The sequence below is a fragment of the Oryctolagus cuniculus genome, chromosome 7, assembly GCF_051225735.1.
Source record: "Oryctolagus cuniculus isolate XC-2025 breed Fujian yellow rabbit chromosome 7, ASM5122573v1, whole genome shotgun sequence".
NCBI classification, from domain to species: Eukaryota; Metazoa; Chordata; class Mammalia; order Lagomorpha; family Leporidae; genus Oryctolagus; species Oryctolagus cuniculus.
This window is the reverse complement of record NC_142873.1, coordinates 28,323,362-28,344,360: the sequence shown is the minus strand read 5'-3', so window position 1 is coordinate 28,344,360 and position 20,999 is coordinate 28,323,362. Positions and strand designations below refer to the sequence as shown.

Here is a 20,999-nt window from a genome sequence, read left to right as displayed (position 1 = left end):
ACTTCAGAGGGCTAACGGTTCCTGGGACACAGAAAACAGTTTTCACAATTTTCAGTATTTCCAAGCCTGGTTATAAAGGGTTTGTTTGAAATATCGAGCACCCTAATTTTACTTCTTACATCTTTCTTTAGTGAATTGTGTTATTCGGACAGTGGTCTTTAAAAAAAAATAAAAGATTTGTTTTATTTATTTAAAAGGCAGAGTAAGGGAAAGAGATCTTCTATTCACTTTTGACTCTCCAAATGGCTGCAGCAACCAGGATTGGGTCAGGCTGAAGCCAGAACCAGGAACTTCCGTCTAGATTTCCCCCATGGATGGCAGTGGCCCAAGTACTTGAACTATCTTCCACTGCGTTCCCAGATGCATTTGCCAGGAGATAGGAAGTAGAGCAGCCAGGACTCAAGCTGGCACTCTGATGCCAGCGTCACAGGTGGCAGCTGTCACCAGCTGTGCAACAAAGCTGGCCCCAGCAGCAGTCTTCTAATAAAGTGACAAAGCATGGTCCACAGAACAATTTGTGGTCTATTTGTGCTATTTGTTGCTAGCCTGTAATGATTAAGTCCAGAAATTGAAAGTAAGCAATTAGACGGGTACAGCAGTTTGACCAAATAAGATTTTGTCTCCTGAATGTAAGTTAAAAAGTGGCTTCTATTTTCTTTAACTTTTGTTTAATCTCATTTATATTATATTTTACTAAAGTATTGGTACTTGACACATGGGAAGGGAAAAATAAAACCCTGGCCCTGCACAACAGGTAGTGTGAGAAACATGTTCAAATAGATGAAGTGACAGGTTTAATCTTAGATTAGCAAACTATTCATTAGAAGTATTTGAAAGTCCAAAAGGTGTTGAACCCAGTGTCACAGATTACCCAGACTTGAATACTCCTTTACCTCATTTATAAACAGAAATGAGAATATTTTCTGAAGAACTGAGGAATTAGTAGTTACTAAGTTTTTGAATATTTATAATATAGTAGCTATAAATCAAGATTTATAATAAATATTCATCAAGCACTTAATTTGTAATAAAAACTTTCACATATAATTCGTGAACCTATATGTAATTTAACTAAAAAAAATTAAATAGCTCAAATATCTTTCTTAAAACATAGCCTTTCTTAAATTTAATCACCAGAGCCACTCTGATTGGTGATACGTGCATGATACTGAATATTACTGGCTTCAAGGTTTGAGTTGTAATTTAAATCTGATCCACATTCCAGTTGTAAATCAGTGCTTATTTGCATGGCTAATGTGTGCAGAAACTAACTTTATTGGTGATAGCAGGAAAATGGGATTCCTAACTTCAATAGCACATGTCATATCTATTTCATAAGTTCACACACATCATTTCAAAAAGGCTCAGATTTTTAGTCAGAGTAATATTAGGCCATATTGTCTTCATTGAAAGACAAATTAGAGTTTATAAGGTGTTCCAAATTGATGTAAATGTTTCTATACTCTGTGCATTCCCCGAATTGGCTTTGAGAGTTAAGAATGGCACTTGATTCATTTTTGTCTAGATCATATTTAGGTAATCTGGGTTTCAGGGCATTTTAAAAACTGTAGAAAGATTTCATCAGCATGTAGGGAATCAGACCAGGTCAAGAGTTAAGTGATAAATGCTTGATTTCTTCCGGTTTAGACAAGTCTGATTTCCCTTATTGTTGGAGATTGCCTGAACAGATACTGTTGGACTCTTAACTTTGATCACATAGAAATTAAGGGTTATTTCCTTTGACCATTCTGTCAGATGTCCTTAAAAGAAAATCGACAAAGTTAAGTTCTGAACGCCTTTGAATTTCTCCCACAGTGTTAAATTCATTTTTTATTATATGTTAATTGGCATAATTTTAATGTATCAGCAGCATCATAAAATGAAGAAATAAAACTTGTCTTAATTTTGAGAAGAGAACAGTATTCTAAATGGCCTTTTCTGACTTGTTTATTAAAAACTAGAAACAATAATATATTAACCAAGTACAGAGGTGTTTTGCATTTTTTGAACCTAGGTTGCCTTAATGATTATTTGTTTTTAATGAAACAAAGTAGATTTTTAAAAAACTAAGTGGGTTTGGCCTGTTTATTACCAAACTGTTATGGAATTTCACACATCTGTTTTAGAAGGCAGTTCCTCATAGACTACTGCACTGTTTCTCAATTTTAATAGGCCTCATTTATCCTATAAATAAACTTGCATTTTCTTACCTGATCAAGTGAGCAAACAATAGAGGTCATATGTGGCAAACACTTTAACAAAAAGCACATGTCTTGCCGTCAGGGTGAGGCAGAGTCATATCAAGATTGCTTGAAGTTATTAATGGCAGTAAAATTTATGCTTCCTCCTGTTTTCCCAATTAAATCAAAAAGCCTTTTTTCTTAAGATTCTTCTATCACCAGCTGGTTCCAATACTATGTGTGTGAATATTGCCTGGGGTGTCTCCATTCCTAGATGGTAAAATTTGGCTAAAGCATATTAAGTCAATGATGTGGACCTATGGCTAGAAAGCAGTCATTGTTAAGGATTTTATTTTGTCCCTTATCATCTGTACCCCAACTATGCATATTTTATAAGGTTTATTACAAATATATTGTAGTATATTTTGAGTGTAATAAAAGAATTCTACAGATGAGGTGATAAAATAATTAAGGACATGCTGAAAAATAAGCTGCATAGCTAAAGCACGGTTGTACTCATTTAAAAAGAAGGAAAATTGATTCATTGCCGGGTATTACTCATCTAGTGAATAGCATTTAATGTAGAGACATTAATAGCAGATTTATAATTTCAGTTTCTCGTAATAGAATTAATTGGATACAAAAATTACTTATCTGTGCATCATCATAACACAAAGCTGCTGTTATATTTGATGTTTTCACACTGACCATTGTAACCTATAAAATCTTCCTGCTTCCCCCTTAACCCTTAGTTAGAAACTATTGATTTTTCTCTGTTCATTTCAAGTCTTTATTAGATTTGACTGAAGACAAATCTATTATAAAAAAAAGATCATCTAGTATAGTTGTAATCTTAAAGATTGGATCAGTCGAAATTCTTTTAAACTACCTAATTGTACTGGGTCTGTATTTGCAGTATATGCTCTAATAAGTTAAGGATAAAAGCATATGGAAACATTGGAAACATTTATCAAAGATATTTGAATATAACTTAATATGTGTTTAGTATATTTTGATATAGTCAACATATATTGTGAGTTATTGTTGAAATTGTCTTTTAAATGGTGGGTTTTGCCCATTTCATTTTAATTATACTGTATTGATAGGGTTTTAAGGGTTCTCACGCCCTAGTAAACTTAAAGACACCTGTGATTTTTGAAGCATATTGTAGTCATATATATTTTCTAGGGTAATATATCACCTTAATGGTGGTCTATTCTAATATAGGTGTGCTTATATTCCCACTTCTCTTATCTTTGCATGAAGGCTTTCTGACTTCAAAGCAAGTGCTCTACTTTGAACAAAGACATGGGGTGCATAAGGGAATGAGAATCTGGCTAATAATGTGACTCATAACTTGTGTTCTCACTCTGTTTTCACAAACTGTTGGGCTGGGTCTACTGCTGAAGCGGAAATTTGGCTTTGAGTTCTGGTGTTCAAAACTCATATTTCTGCTTGGCTGAACTGTGAATGGAAAATCCCAAGTGTCTTACAAAATTAGTAGCTTAATGGTGTTTTTACTAATCATTTCAGAGATGAAAAAAAACTGAAGACATTTTAAAATTCAAAACCTATCACCATGTTTTGCCTTTTAATTGGCAGAAAATCGATTGTGAGAGCAACGCAGAGAACTGATTTTTTTTCTCCTTCAGCTGCTCCCGCTGAACTACAGCTGTAAATTTCTTTAAAAAGAAAAAAAAGGGCAATGTTTCTTATAAACTCTAGAATGTGCTTTCTAAGTACAATAATTCCCACAAAATCAGTTATTAGAGTTAATGACCAGTTTGTTAAGGCATTAACTGCCCTCAGCTGGGAATGACCAATTTTGGGGGAATGGCTATACAAATGCTAAGATAATTCAGTAACACTTTCAAATAATGATCTAGCTAATTAACGGTGAATTCCTGTGGAAATCCTATCGAAGTACTTATGACCTCTGTATTTAATAGTCAGTGAGTTCATCGTGATTCATGTTTATTACCATAAATACCAAAGGAATCATAATGACAAGGCCATTTTTCTCCACCCTGCCCTTATTACTTGAACAGATTTGACTAATCCACCTCCATTCATTAAGAACATAGTGCTCAAAATATTCCATCTTTTCACTGTTCTGCTCAAAATTCACAGAGCCTTTGGTGCTGTGCCAGCATCCCGACTGTTGGCAGCCTGTTTTTACTTGGGATGCCATTAAGGAATAATTGATGTGTGTAGAAGTCTTAAAGGAGCCCTTTTGAAACGCCTGCCGTTTGTGGGATGTAAAGGAATCATAGCTGCTTAGCTAGAGTTTATGGCTTCTGGTCATGAATTCTTAAGGGAAAATCATCCCCTCCAAAGCTCATTTCATACAAGGATTCATGAGATTTTTTTTCTTAAGGTGTATTTTTTAAGAACTCGATATCCTTTCTTCCAGTGAATGAAGAAAACCTAATGGTTTTCTTATAGTAAAGGATAAGCTCTTAATTTTACTTGGACCATTTGTTCTCTCTAATGGTTGTTTATTACTATATGATCTGCAAATTAGCCTGTAGGCAATAATCAAATGTTGGCTACCAAAGAGCTTTTACTCTCTGTGTAGCTGTGTTTGAAAAGAGAAATTCAGGTTATTGCCTGACATATTCTGCCCCCCACCAAATGTGTTTGCTTTTTTTCCTAAAATACTTTGTCAGTTTTTTGTATCTCTCAGATATCTGCTAATTATCTTAAAGTTATGGGCTGTATTAGTCATTCCTAATTCAATAAATAACATACTTATGATTTATAAGCTATAGTCTTCATTCATATATTGCAGTTCTTTAGAGGAAAAAGGAAATGTATGATTTGTAACAGTAGTGTTTGAACTAGAATCATTAAAGCAGTAATGGGTAACAAGGCCATTTATAAAATACATTCTTTCAGAATAAAAGGGAAAATGCTAGCTTATATCTTTTTTCACTTCCTAATTAAATACAAAAAGGGGAAATTAGTTTTATAGGTATATATGCAAGTCAGTTATTTGAATTCTGTGTGTCAGATAAAATACAGAATACAAATCAGCAATTTTGGTTAGGTAGACCTCTGAATACGATAGTCCCTTAGATCTGTCATCACCTACTTCCACACACTTTCCTCAAGGAAAAAAATATGTTTCTGGAGCAGTGCTAGTTGTATTTCAGTTTCTTTTGTTCACTTCTACTCAGTTCAAACATTGGGGAAACACCTCGGCTCATATAGGTTGTATTTCTCTGGGACGTGTGGTTTAAAAGTAAATGAAGTAAGGTAACTAATTATGAGATTTGCCTGTAGTGTTCTCAGACTTCACTCTGTGTCTCATCTACTTGGTAACCTATTACCTCCATTTCCATTCCCTACTCTTGGAATGAAAGTAATCTGTTACAAGCAAGGAAGCTGAGGGGCCCGGGCTGTGGCGCAGCGGGTTAACACCCTGGCTTGAAGCGACGGCATCCCATATGGGCGCCGATTCAAGACCCCGGCTGCCCCACTTCTGATCCAGCTCTCTGCTATGGCCTGGGAAAGCAGTAAAAGATGGCCCAAGTTCTTGGGCCCCTGCACCCGTGTGGGAGACCCAGAAGAAGTTCCTGGCTCCTGGCCGCAGATCGGCGCAGCTCCGGCCTTTGCAGCCAATTGAGGAGTGAACCATCAGATGGATAGACCTCTCTCTGCCTCTCCTCTCTCTGCCTCTCCTCTCTCTGTAACTCTGACTTTCAAATAAATCTTAAAAAAAAAAAAAAATAAGGAAGCCGAAAAGAAGAGATTCACAATGTGTGTGTGTGGAGGTGGGTGAGAGCTTAAGAAATAAGAAAAGAGTTAAGAAAAGGGATCCCTTTCTTTTCTCAAGATTTTTTTTGTTTTCATTGAGAAACTTATAACTGCATTAGAATGAGAGAATGATGACAGGTACTTATTAGATACTGGTCACTAAGTGGAGCCTGGGGCATAAAATGACTCCTCTAAGCTCTTATTTTGGGGATAGTGCAGCTTTTTAGCAAAATGATTAGGATGAGACAAGTAACTCAGTCACAGGTTCAGATTATACCACTGAGCCCTGTCTCTATCTCATCTCAAAGAAATCATGCTAGCTTCTCTGCTTCAGTTTTTTGACAGGCAGAGTGGACAGTGAGAGAGAGAGACAGAGAGAAAGGTCTTCCTTCCTTTGCCGTTGGTTCACCCTCCAATGGCCCCCACGGCCGGCGCACCGCGCTGATCCGATGGCAGGAGCCAGGTGCTTCTCCTGGTCTCCCATGGGGTGCAGGGCCCAAGCACTTGGGCCATCTTCCACTGCACTCACAGCAGAGAGCTGGCCTGGAAGAGGGGCAACCGGGACAGAATCCGGCGCCCCGACCGGGACTAGAACCCGGTGTGCTGGCGCCGCAAGGTGGAGGATTAGCCTAGTGAGCCACGGCGCCGGCTCTGCTTCAGTTAACTACAGTTCTAAACTTGAGGATAGCAAAATACAAAGCAGCATGTATATTATGAACAGGGGATAATACTGTTCTATTGGTAAAGAAAAATATTCATGTTAATAATAACATGATATTTATTGAACTGGTTTTAATATGTTTCAGAATCAGTGATAATTACCAGGATTCTCTCACTTAATTTTCCCATAGCAACCTTTTGAGATAGGTACAATTATCATCCTATTTTTACAAAAGAAACTAAAGCACAGATTTAACTAACATTCACAAGGCCATGGAGCTAATAATGAGTGGCAGAGCCTATAGTTAACCTGAGCACTTTGCTTCCACAGCCTAATAATCACAATGTTACACTGCTGCTGTCTACTTCCGTACTTTTTTTTTTTTTACAGGCAGAGTGGACAAGTGAGAGAGAGAGAGAGAGAGAAAGGTCTTCCTTTTGATGTTGGTTCACCCTCCAATGGCCGCCGCAGCCGGCACGCTGCAGCCAGCGCACCGTGCTGATCCGAAGGCAGGAGCCAGGTGCTTTTCCTGGTTTCCCATGGGGTGCAGGGCCCAAGCACTGGGCCATCCTCCACTGCACTCCCTGGCCACAGCAGAGAGCTGGTCTGGAAGGGGGGCAACCGGGACAAAATCCGATGCCCCGAACCGGGACTAGAACCCAGTGTGCCGGCACCGCTAGGTGGAGGATTAGCCTATTGAGCCACGGCGCAGGCCTATTCCCTTACTTTTACTTTTAAGCTTCTAGCACTTCATTTTTCTCATAAAATCATTAAGTGATTGCAGTTACTGTCCAATTTAGGGAGTAAGTTTCAGAACATAGGTTGTTAGATGTCTACTACCCAGAACTGCTTAGGAGGTAATGCAGTTTGGCACTGTCCTGAAGTTCCTTGATCCATTGAAACAGAAATATCTCAGTGCATTTCTGCATTTCATGTCCTTCTCTTCCACAAGAATTCCATATCCTACAGAGTAAACTTTAGGGGAGGTCTCTCCTTCCTGTACTTTGACTTACAGAATGATGGCAATAACTTATACTTATTTGGAATGAATTCTTTCATACTTTGTGTTGCCTCCTGGTAGGCTTAGTAGAAAGTACATGCAGGAGCTTTATACTCAGAGCTAAGTCTGAGCACCAGATTCATAGCTGCGTTTCTTGTTGAAAAGGTCATGTGAGTGAATGTCATTGCCTCATCTTTTAATCAAAGACAACATCTGCCTTTTTAATTGTTAGGGCTAAATGAGAAAATGTATGCTGAACATGACGCACACATGGGAATAATACCGTTTTTTAGTCGCTTTCCCTTTATCTTAAAGAACTGTGGTATTAGGTTGATTGTCTATAACCTGTGCCCCTAGAACTTACTTCCTTCAGGTCCTTTCGTTTTCAGCAAACTTGGATATTCTGATCATTTTAGGTAAAGATTATGGGAAACTGGAGACATATTTAGAGGGTTTTTATTAGAGGAGCCACAAATTGAGAAACAATTGGGAAGGTGTGGGAGAACTAAAGGGGCTTTCACTTTTGACCCTGGTGTGAAGAGAAAAGGACAAAGAGGAAACACATGAAGAGAATTAGGACTGGCTCCAGAATGAATCATCCTACTTTTTGAAACTACATGTTTAATTTTTCTGTGTAAAAGGAGTATAATTATTATATCTGCAACTTATTCTTCTACTTCTTAGAATTTTTTCCTGATTAATGATTCTTTCCCATACTTTCTGTTGTAGCATATACCTTTTATCCTGAGTTGGCCTTTTAGAAGCTACATAAATCATTAATTATAGAGGACTTTTCTTGTTATCCTTTTAGTGGAGTGCATATCTCAAAATGCAGTGTTTATTTTTCTTTTTAAGATTTATTTTTTTATTTGAAAGTCAGAGTCAAACAGAGAGACAAGGAGAGGCAGAGAGAGGTCTTCCATCCACTGGTTCACTCCCCAGTTGGCCGCAACTGCTGGAGCTGTGCTGATCCGAAGCCAGGAACCAGGAGCTTCTTCCTGGTCTCCCATGTGGGTACAGGGGCCCAAGGACTTGGGCCATCTTCTACTGCTTTCCCAGGCCATAGAAGGGAGTTGGATCGAAAGTGGAGCAGCTGGGACTCGAACCAGCGCCCATATGGGATGCTGGCAAGCAGGAGGCAGCTTTACCACAGCGCCGGCCCCAAATGCGGTGTTTCTTTCTGTTACCTTACAGGAATATCGCACTATCTCAGGACACTGTTTTCTAGACTTCTTCTGACACCAGCAGCAGACTCTCCTGGACCAAAGAGTAGTCTCCTTTTTCATTCCTAGCCCCACATTATTTTAATGTTTGATGGTTTACTTTACTGTGGAGAGAGTCTTCTGTTTTGATTATTGATGTCTTTTTTTTTTTTTTTTTTTTTTTTTTTTTGGACAGGCAGAGTTAGACAGTGAGAGAGAGAGAGAGACAGAGAGAAAGGTCTTCCTTCCATTGGTTCACCCCCCAAGTGGCCGCTACGGCCAGCGCACTGTGCCAGTTCGAAGCCAGGAGCCAGGTGCTTCTCCTGGTCTCCCATGCGGGTGCAGGCCCCAAGGACCTGGGCCATCCTCCACTGCCCTCCCTGGCCACAGCAGAGAGCTGGACTGGAAGAGAAGCAACCGGGACAGAATCTGGTGCCCCGACAGGGACTAGAACCCGGGGTGCCGGCGCCACAGGCGGAGGATTAGCCAAGTGAACTGGGGCGCCGGCCAGATGTCTATTTCTTTTACCATGTAGTAAGTTGCATCATGACTTGGAATCCATTGCAATCGAGAAAATGTCTTCAAGTACTTAAGGAGGATCAAACCATACCCACAGCTGAATGAAAGAATGTAATGGCAAGAAAAGGGAAACCTACCTTCAGAATGTATTTGTTTTCAGGCATCATTTGAAAAGATTTCAAAATATCTTAGTCCCAGGGTGATGATAGAGGGATAGGGAGAAGCTCAATACTATAAAGTACTGCCTGACTAAAATCTAAAGGATGCCTATTACTTGGGAATACAGTTGGAATTTAGCATTTTCACTTGCATATCATGAAAACCTATATGAGTATGCTTTGAAGTAGAAAAATAAGTGTGCCTTCAACAAGTGCAGAAATGTGATTTATTAAAATCTAACATTAAAATTTATGAATCTCTTACATTTAGATTGCTTTGATCTCAAGAATAAAATGCTGAGTTTAAGACCACCTAGTTTGTTTCTACTTTTCTCTTACTGGAAGTAATTTCACAATTTTTGCATTTTATTTCTTTCCAGGCAAAATATTCACACCTAAATAATCGGTATAAATATTATATTTTCTGCAGCCACTCCTTGTATTTCTGACCTCCTAGTATTCATCTTAAAATTTTAAGTATTACTTTCTCCAGTGTTATTTTATCTTTGCATTTAAGTCAGTAGTCATCACCCTTATAGCTTCTCTCTCTCATTCAGTTTCTCTCTTCCCCATAAATTGTGTATTAAAGTTCTTCAAACAGTAGAAGTGACCAGAACTTTACCTTATGTGATTTGATTTGACTCTATTCTGCAAATTTCCTATAAACTTTAATGGTATAAAGAAAAAAGGTAGAAAATAGATAAGTAAATATTTCACTTAAAAGATGTATTCCCTTTATATGGTACATTATAAGTAGTGGAATTAGTGAATTCATAGATCTTAGTTTAAGTGAAAATGTTTACATGTGTTTCATCTGATAAACATAAAATATTTAATTGTTTTTGTTTGACCCCAAGGAATTTTGTTGTGAACAAAAGGAAACGGGATTTGGCAAAACCACTCTAAAAGATGCATAATTTTAGGGTCTGGATGAAAAAGAATTCTACTTATTTGAAAAAATGTGTATATTTATTTGAAAGGTAGAGTTAGAGAGAGAAGGAGAAAGAGAGAGATCTTCCCTCCACTGGTCAACCCACCAAATGGCTGCAATGGCCAGGCCAATGCCAGGACCAGGGGCTTCTTCTAGGTGTCCCACATAGGTAGAGGGGTCCAGGGACTTGGGCATTCTTCCACTACTTTCCCAGGTGCGTCAGCAGAGAGCTGAGTCAGAAATGGAGCAGCCAGGATTTGAACCAATGGCTAAACCTGCTGTGCCACAGCGCCAACCCCAAGAATTCTATTTTTGAAGCATGTTTTATTCTAATATATATCAGTGTATATAAGTCTTTTATACCATAAGATAATAAATTACTTAGAAAAGCACCTTTTGATGTTAAAATGCTTATTCAAAAACCTGGTGGAGACCCGTGTTTAAATCCCTGCTCAACCACTTACAAGGTTGTTTGGCAAGTTATTTTTTTCTAAGCTTTAGGTTCCTCATTTGAAAAATAAAAATCTTAACACCTCTTTGACAGATTGGTTTGAAGAATAGGTGCCATGTAGTCTGTTTAGAATGGCTCTTGATATATGATAAATACTTAATAAATTATCATTCTTGGCCAATCAACAGTTATTTATTAAGTAACTACTTTGTTATGGCTGCCATTCTTGTGATTGGAGATAATGTGGTTAAATAAAGTCCTTGCTTTCCTTGAATTTATATATTAGATTAAAATATATATGATGATAAGGAACTACAAAGTTGGGAGGTAAAGGTTCACCTTTTTTTTTCCCAAAGAAACCTTTTATTTAATTAGTACAAATTTCATAAAATGCAACTATAGGAATATAGTGATTCTTCCCACCATACCCACCCTCCCACCCCACGTCCTCCTCTCTCTCCCATTCCCAGTCCCATTCTCCATTAAGGAAAAAAAAAAATTGTTCCTCTACAGCCAAAACAAGTGGTGTTCAAGTCATTGTTTCTCAAAGTGTCAATTTCACTTCTACGAATTTCCTTTTAGGTGCTCTATTGCTTGTCGCAGATCAGGGAGAACATATGGTATTTGTCCCTTTGGGACTGGCTTATTTCACTAAGTATGATGTTTTCCAGATTCATCAATTTTGATGCAAATGACCACATTTTAGTGTTTTTTTTTTTTTACTGCTGTGTAGTATTCTATAGAGTATTCCCATAGTTTCTTTATCCAGTCTTTGGTGACACGCATTTAGGTTGATTCCATGTCTTAGCTATTATGATTGAGCTGCAATAAATGGAGGGTACAGATAATGCTTTTATTTGCTGATTTCATTTCCCATGGGTAAATTCCCAGGAGTGGGATGGCTGGGACATATGGTAGATCTATATTTAAGTTTCTGAGGTATCTCCAAACTGTCTTCCATAGTGGCTTTACGAGTTTACATTCCCACCAACAGTGGATTAGGGTACCTTTTTCCCCACATCCTTGCCAGCATTTGTTGTTTGTTGATTTCTATTTGAAAACCATTCTAACTGGGGTGGGGTGAAACCTGATTGTGGTTTTGATTAGAATTTCTCTGATGGTTAGTGATCCTGAGCATTTTTTCATATGTCTGTTGACTATTTGGATTTCCTCTTTTGAAAAATGTGTTTAAGTCCTTTGCTCATTTTGTAAGTGGATTGTTTGTTTTGTTGTTGTGGAGTTTCTTGATCTCTTTACATATTCTAGGTATTAATCCTATATCAGTTGTATTGTTTGCAAATAATTTCTCCCATTCTGTCAGTGCCTCTTCACTTTCCTGAGTGTGTGTTTTGCTGTACAGAAGCTTCTAAATTTGATGTAATCTCATTTGTTAATTTTGGTTTTGATTGCCTGTGCCTCTGGGGTCCTTAATGGTCACCTTTTTTTGTTTGTTTTTGTTACTTACTTTTAAAAGATTCCTGGGGTGGATATTTTGCACAGTTTTTAAGATGTCACTTGGGATACCCACATCCCTTATTGGAGTAGCTGGGTTCACACCCTGCTTCTGCTTCCATTTTTAGTTCCTTGAGAGGCAGCAGGTGATGGCCTAAGTATTTGGGTTTCTGCCTCCCACAGGTAAATTCCAGGATATTGGCCTCTATCTGGCCTAGCCTCAGCTGTTGGAGGCATTTGGAAAGAGAAGCAGTAAACTGAAGATATCTCTGTCTGTCTGTCTCTCTTCTGCCTCTCAATTAAAATTGAAAATAAAAAAATAATAATTTTTAAAGACCCTTGACATGCCTTAAAACATTCCTGAAAGCTGAAACTCCTTTAGAACTAACAATTTTTATCTTTCATCAAATGTTTATTTTATCAGTTTTCATATTTAAAAATTAAAATCACAGCAGATATTGATTGAGCAACTTCCAAGTCTATGCTAAATCTTGTAAGAATACCAAAGTTTAGTTCCTCTAAAGAATTTTTAGCTACCGTGGGAAGATATGACTGATACAGGAAAAAATTCAGTGAAACAATATTTTTAAAGAACACTAAGCAAAAGGCAGGCATTGTGGCGTAGATGGTTAAGCCACTGCTTGTGACTCTGGCATTCCATATCAGAGCACTGACTCAAGTCTGGGCTACTCTGCTTCAGATACAGCTGTCTGTTAATGCACCTGGGAAAGCAGCAAAAGATGGCTCCAAGTACTTGGATCTCTGCTACCCACATGGGAGACCATGACGGAGTTCTGGCTTTTTTTGTTTGTTTGTTTTTAAAGTCAGAGTTACACAGAGAGAGGAGAGACAGAGAGAAAGAGAGGTCTTCCATCTGCTGGTTCACTACCCAGGTAGCCGCAATGGCCAGAGCTGCACTGATCCGAAGCCAAGAGCCAGGAGCTTCTTCCGGTCTCCCACACTGATGCAGGGGCCCAAGGACTTGGGCCATCTTCTACTGCTTTCCCAGGCCATAGCAGAGAGCTGGATCAGAAGTGGAGCAGCTGGGTCTCGAATTGGCAGCCATTTGGGATGCCTTCGCTTCAGGCCAGGGCGTTAACCCACTGTGCCACAGCACCGGCCCCTTGGAGTTTCTGGCATTTGACTTCAGACTTGTCTAGTCCCAGCCGTTGGGGTCAATTGGGGAATTTGGAGAATGAAGCAGCATACAGAAGATGGATATCTCTCTCTCCCTCCCTCTCTCTCTCTGCCTTTCAAATAAATAAGCACATAATTTTTTATAAAACTTATAAGCATTTTAATAATTTTGTACTATGGTACACACAAGGATGAAAGTACTGAATATGTTAGAATATATTGTAAAGTCTTTTTAGTGCATCATTTTATTACATTGTTTATCACTAAATTCACTTTGCTTGATTTTTTAGCCCCAAATATTTTCAAGGTTTTCTCGTAGTCCAGAATTTTCAAAAGGCATATTACTTTTTTCAGGTAAAACTTTTAAGAAAAGTTTTCTAGCTCTAGTTTTGTCACTGACTTTGACATCATAAATAGATCATAACGATATTGTTTATCTGAGAGCAAGTAGAAAAATTAAATTACATAAAGTCCCATTTTATTTTCCAAATCTACAATGTCATTTACTTTTTAAATTTTTAGTTCCAAAGTGTATAAGACTAGAATAATCTTACCTCAGAAACTCTGTAATGAGATGGATATTTGGTGCAGTGGTAAGACACCACTTGGGGAAGCCCACATGGCTTATCAGAGTACCTGGATTCCAGGTATGGCTCCACTTCCAATTTCAGCTTCCTGCTAATGTGCACCCTAGGAGGCAGCAGATGGCTGAAATACTTGGGGCCCTTCCATCCATATGGAAGAACAAATTGAGTTCTGGGCTCCTGGATTCAGCCTGGTTGTTCCAAACATTTGAGAATTGAATCAGTAAACAGAAGATCTCTATCTCTCTCTGCATGTGTGTGTGTGTGTGTGTGTGTGTGAATGCTTTTCAAATAAATGCAAGTAAATACGTTTTAAGGTTTTAAAAAAAGTAGTTCTAAAATATTCCCATACTTTTTTTAAAAAGATTTATTTATTTATTTGAAAGTCAGAATTACAGAGAGAGAGTGTGGGGAGCAACTCGGACTAGACTAAGTTACTCGAATTAAGACTTATTCTATGCATCTGCTCTCCCACAATATGGCGCTGGGAGAGGAGTAAACAGCTTCTGCACAGCTGCCTCTCACCAACTTGACAAGCTGCAGGACCTGCTCCTGATTGGAGGAGAGCAGCATACTCGGCGTGTGGGTAGCAGAGTTGGGATTGGTGGAAGAGGACTATAAAGGAGGAGAGAGACAACATGCACCAGGAACACCTGAGGAACATTTGAGCAGCCCCCGAGAGAACTGGCTGGCGGTGTGCCGCTCCCCGCGCAAGTGGGGAAAGTGGCAGGGGGAACCGCCCTTCCACGGAGGTGGAAGGGTCGGTAGCCAACCCAGGAAGAACCAGCAGCAAACCCGGGAAGGGCCGAGCAGACAAAAGAACAGCGCAGGGTCCTGTGTCGTTCCTCCACGAAGAGGGGGAGCAACAAGAGAGAAGGAGAGGCAGAGAGAGAGGGATCTTCAATCCGTTAGTTCACTCACCAATTGGCTGCAATGGCTGGAGCTGTGCAGATCCGAAGCTAGGAGCTAGGAGCTTCTTCCAGGTCTTCCCATGTGGGTGCAGGGGTCCAAGGACTTGGGCCACCTTCCACTGTTTTCCCGGGCCATCGCAGAGAGCTGAATAGACACAGTGGAGCATCCAGGACTCAAACTGGCACCCATATGGGATGTCAGCACTGCAGGCAGCAGCTTTACCTGCTGTGCCACAGTGCCAGCCCCTCCCATACTTTGTTTATAACCTTTAGTATTTTATTGTCAAGTAATTTTTTTTATTATAAATACTTTTTTACTTTTTGTATCCTTGTATTTCTCTAGTTTCTGATACATAGGAATCAAATGCACTTTTTTTTTTTTTTTTTTTTTGCTGTCTCTATACTTCATCACTGACAGTCACATATTTTAATTAAAAAGTGAGAGCAGGGGGACCAATGAACCAATCCACTTTATATTTGACTACAGACAGTGACTAATTCATTGAATTGTGATTAATTTTTTTGAGAAATATATCATGTACAATAGAAATTATCTTGAGAATCAGTGGTGTTTCACAGATAAAAATAATATGCTGTAGACTTTGGATTTGAAATAGGGGACTCAAAATATTTTGCAAGTTAAGGTTACATAAAGATTTGCTTCAGTAGTTCAAAATTTTTAATGCATTAATTTGAATATGTTATATCATGTGTACATATCACCTTCTCCATGATTTTTATTCTTAGGCAATGAAAACTACAAACAAATAGCAATGTGTGTTCTTTACCACATAAGCATGGATGACCGCTTTAAATCAATGTTTGCATACACTGACTGTATACCACAGGTAAGAGGGTTAGGTGTTCTGAGCAAAGCATTTAAGAAATATGCACATTTTACTGTTTTCTCTTGACTTTTCAGGTGTTTTCCTTAGGAAAATTGAAATACGTTTCTGCTATCCCAAACCAGAGATAGCTATTTAACATTTTGGTATACTTCCTTCTACATACTGAAAACCTAAAAACATATTGGGATAATATTGCATATATAATTTTATATATTGCTTTATTTACTTAGTAGATCATAAAAACACTCATTGTTGAACATTCTTTAAAATTTATTTCTATTGGTTATATAATATTCTGTTGCTTTGGTGTAACATAACTTAAAATTGGTTAAAAATAGTATGTTTGCATATTTTCCATTTTATCACATTAAAACATATGTAAACAAATTAAGCAAATGAAAATAATGTAATTATGTGGCATAAACATTGATTATAATAGCTTACCTATATATTAATTTTTCTATAGTTTGAATTCCAAAAATGTATAATAACTAGCTCAAAAGGCAAGAATACGTTTTTTTGTCTTGAACACAATTAGCTAAATAACCTTTTAAGAAGGCATAAGTTGGCCAGCACCGCGGCTCACTAGGCTAATCCTCCGCCTGCGGCACCGGCACCCCGGGTTCTAGTCCCAGTTGGGGCGCCAGATTCCGTCCCAGTTGCTTCTCTTCCAGTCCAGCTCTCTGCTGTGGCCAGGGAGGGCAGTGGAGGATGGCCCAGGTCCTTGGGGCCTGCACCCGCATGGGAGACCAGGAGGAAGCACCTAGCTCCTGGCTTCAGATCAGCACACAGCGCCGGCCACAATGTGCCAGCCGTAGCGGCCACTTGGGGGAAGATCTTTCTCTCTGTCTCTCTCTCTCTCTAACTCTGCCTGTCCAAAAAAAAAAAAAGGCATAAGTTTATATTACCAACTAGCATTTCAGTTTTAACATCACTGGATATTGTCATTTCTCTAAAAATATAATATTTCATTGTTTTTATTTGCATTTTCATAAATATTGATGAGGCTGAACATTTTATGTTTATTACTCATTTTTAAAAATTCAATTGTTCTATTAGCATGTTAAAGTTTTTATTATTGATAAATAAGATCAATGTGTATAATAACTATACCTTAACCTTCTGTCAAGTTACAAATATATCCCAAGTTTATTACTTGCCTTTTGATTTTGTTTATGTTTGTTTTAACTTGTTTGCATTTCTGATAGGAAAACATTTCACCAAAATTCTTTTATCTTCATAGCACTCTTCTCTAACTAACTAACTAACTATATATATATATATAAAAAATATATGTTTGTTCTTTTACCCTTAGGGAATATATATTCATAGAAACACTATTATGCCATTAAACAATATTCAGCCAATTTGAATATTTAATCATTGAAACATTGGTTGGGCTGCTTTTTAGTGCTACATTACTTTTTATAAAATAGTTATCTAAATATAGAAAAAGTAAAAATTGCAACATGTATAGCAAAATATACAATAAAAATAACACTTTTAAAAGCACTTTTGAAGAATATGCTGTCATACTTAACTAATTTGTCTTAAGACTCCTCGTAGACAATTCCTTGTTAGCTAAGATGAACTACTGAATGTGCGTTACTTGAAAAATAATACATAGTAAAAGTACACATAACTTCTCTTGTATAGACTCTTAATTGTCCATCCTTCTCTTCATTCCAAATTAGTGAGAAAGCACTAAATTGAATTTGCTATTCCAGGATTTTAACATTGTTATTTACAAACAATTGAAAAATCGATACAATCTAAAGGATAATTTCATATTATGAGATAAACTCTTTATGCTTGTTTATAGGAAATAGACATCCCTAAAACTATGCTGCACATCTTAACTGACAAAGCAGGGCTTCTTATAGAGATAATGCATGTCAGGCTGTAGCCAATGCAAAGTGTAATCAAACTCTTTGTCAAACAAGTTTTCAATAAAAGAGTAGCCATGTCAAAGGGAGATTACAGGTGATTTACTACAGTCTCACGCCATATGTTCTAAGGTTTCTGCCTTGCAGTTTCAAAGAGTGTTCCTTTGCTGATCCCATTTAGTGTCAGAACTTCATTGACTACAGGATATGAATTGGAAAGCAGCCAAAAAAGAATAATATTCTTGCTGAGATTGACTGTTTTTATCCAGATTCAGGTTTTATAGAGAATAACATCAAATAAAAGAAAAATTAAATGCAAACCAAAAAGGGGCAAAAAAAAAAAAAGCTTGTTATGTTGAATTTGGAACTTGTAGTTATTTAAAATAACTGAAGCAAGATTAAAGGAGCTTGTTTGGATTACTTTTTGGACATTGTTATTATTGCTAATTAAAACTTTACAGAAACCTCTCCCAAACCTTTGCAGAATACTTATGCATGTTTCCTTGCCAGTTTTCTAAAATCAAATGTCTTCTGTAGGGTTTTCAAAACATTGATGATCTACATTTCATGAACAAAATTTTCCAAAAGTCATTGAGGGAATTGTTTTTAGCTTTATCTTTTCTCTTTTCCTTTTTCAAATTGTAGCTCTTATGGTAATAATGAGGTTATGTTACCAAATTATATTGTAAATATCCTACAGCTTTTCAGTAGGAGGATGTGTTTTGAGAAAACCAGAAATGATATAGCATATGTATGTTCCTAAGTGCCATCCAACCTATATCTTGTACATTTTTAATGGTATCCAATTTTGACATAGTTAGGGAAAAGTTGACATAGCTTTATTGCCACTCAGTAACAGGCTCACTACAAAATGATAGAATCATGGAAAGCAAATTAGTAAGTAAATGAAATTTTCAAATTACCTTTGCAGATTAAAAAATATTGTCCTTTCAGAGATCCTGTCTACTCAAAATAAGGTTTATAATACTTGGAAAGCTTTAACCTCATTTGTGAAAGTAACTGATTAATCTGCTTATTAAAGAAAGCCATATCCAAAGTTGGAACATCTTAGAATTAGTGTAATATCCTATTCTCTTTGAGAGTATGCACATTGATTTTTGTTTAGTAAAGGACTTAAGAATTTTTCAGAGAAGCCTAAAATGACTTTGAAAGTAGGAAATCAGTGGCTTAATAGTAATTAACATTTTGTAGTGACAAAAAATGTTTAGTATGGTCATATTCTTTATGATATTAGGTAACATATAGAGGAGCTTTATAAACTGTAAATCACTATACAAAAGTAAGGTTCTCTTAGTGAAATATTGAGTCTTACTCATCATTTGGAACCATTCATAGTTCAGTTTAAATGCTGCTTTCCCTTTATGTGTTTTATAAAATAAGCCTATAATTAGAGTTTGCTTTTTAGAAAAAACTTAACATGCAAAATAAGTGATTATTTATACCACATGCCTCATAATCTCTCCCAATATTATATTGCTTTCCTTTCTTTGTATGTTGTTGCCTGTAATTATCCAATGTACTCTAATTTTCTTTCCCTATTATGTTACTATTCTGCAAAATTTGGGGGGCGGCCCATGTCATTTTTTATACATTATTCTAATGGTCTCAGTGGGTGGATTGTTTCAGGTATGCATAGTTGGGGATAACCAGGAGTTAATGGTTGTATTCTAATAATAGTTTAAAATGCACATTAACAGTTCATTGTTATTTAAACCTGTAAGATGCATGTTTTGTTTAAATAGGTGCAAATGCCATCCAGATGCATATAAAAATATTTAATGGTAAGAGAATGGCCAATCAACGGACATGGTTAGGTAGTGACGTCATGGTGTTATTTAATATTTTAACCCGAGAACAGTGTGCGAGAGTCTTCATAGTGATCCACATGTTTTCCACTGTAGTTGTCCTATTTGGCCTGTCTTTGATCTGCATGCTTCTTTTTAGCTGAATGCTGGTAAACGTCCTTTCTGACAGCCCCCTTTGCTCTTGCCTGCCATTATCTGCTGAAGTTCAGAAACCAGAGCATCACTTCAAACAGGAGAGTTAGGGAGTAGCCAGTCAGAAGAGATTCCTGAGGCATGCACAGTTCTGGCATAATCATTCAAAGATGTTTGGGTAGGGGAGTGGGGGTGGCGGAGGTGTATGTGAACACAGAGAGCTGTGGGGGTTGGCCTCTGGTCACTGGTAAATAAGTGAAGTCAGGTGCCAGAGAGTCTAGACACAGTGATTTCAGTCATGAGTCTCTGGTATCTGATACCCAATATGGGACTTGTCTGATTGAACACTATTGCCTCTTCATTGCACAGGCTGAAGCCTTTTTAGTGCCTTCCTGTTAAATTAGTAAAAGATGACAATGGATATAGTTAAAATAGAACAAATCTAGTTTTAGTATTTCCTAGTTGTCAGCAATTACACTTACTTTTGAAGTGCCATGGGTAGCAATCAAATTAAAGATATAATGTTACATGTAGAGTTTGAACTAAACTATTTTTTAAATTTGAATTCTTTAATTAAAACTGAAGTGTTTCTCTTTCTTATGAAAAATTAATTCTATATCAGTGCATTCCACTTGAATTTATTTATTTATTCCTAATTTCCTTTGACTTTGGGGTGGTGTTGGGTTTTTAAAACATCCATTATTTTTTGAAAAACCCTATGCCTGATTATTTCTGCACAATACTTAACTTGGAAATTACTTTTTATAAAATACTCACCTTCTAAATAAACCACCTGTAACCCCATTTTTAAAGGGCAATTTAATACTACGAGTTAATTTAAAGTAATTATTTGTTATCAATAAATGTTTTGCTTTCTTTTAAAGCATTACTTGAATGTAGCATTTTATCAGTAAAAATATAGAAGAAATCTATAGTAGGTTTTGAATTACAGTATAAAAACATACCTAGAAGAATGCTATCTACACTTTGAGTTATTTGTAATTTAATTTTTATTGGAGATTTTATTTATAATGGCAGATAGGTGGTGAAATTTAACTATATATATCCAGTAAATTAAAATTATTTTATTCTGCCATAGAATCTTTTTATTTTGTAGCACTATTCAGTGTTTATGATCCTTTACCAAGAGATTCCAGTAGTGGCAAAATTTGTGGTTGAAGAACTGCCCTCTGGGAAGGGGTCTGATCACCATTCACCTGCTACAGTTTTGTAGTTTTCAGCATACAGATCAGTACATTTTATTGGAGTGGTACTGTGTTTTTAATTTTGATTTCCAGTTGTTCATTGTTAACTCATAGAAATACGAGTTTTATGTGTTGACTGTGTATCCTTTTTGAAACT

The 20,999-nt window shown here is 37.1% G+C and overlaps 1 protein-coding gene across 5 annotated transcripts in view; it reads left to right on the top strand.

The window, feature by feature from the left end:
* The window catches only part of KIFAP3 (kinesin associated protein 3), a 180,809-nt gene that overhangs the window by 77,687 nt on the left and 82,123 nt on the right, over positions 1-20,999 (top strand). For all 5 annotated transcript variants that reach the window (XM_002715208.6, XM_008264094.5, XM_089299590.1 and 2 more), the window contains one exon: positions 15,693-15,793. In XM_002715208.6, the coding sequence (XP_002715254.4) occupies positions 15,693-15,793 (101 nt within the window). The remainder of the gene's footprint in view (positions 1-15,692; positions 15,794-20,999) is intronic.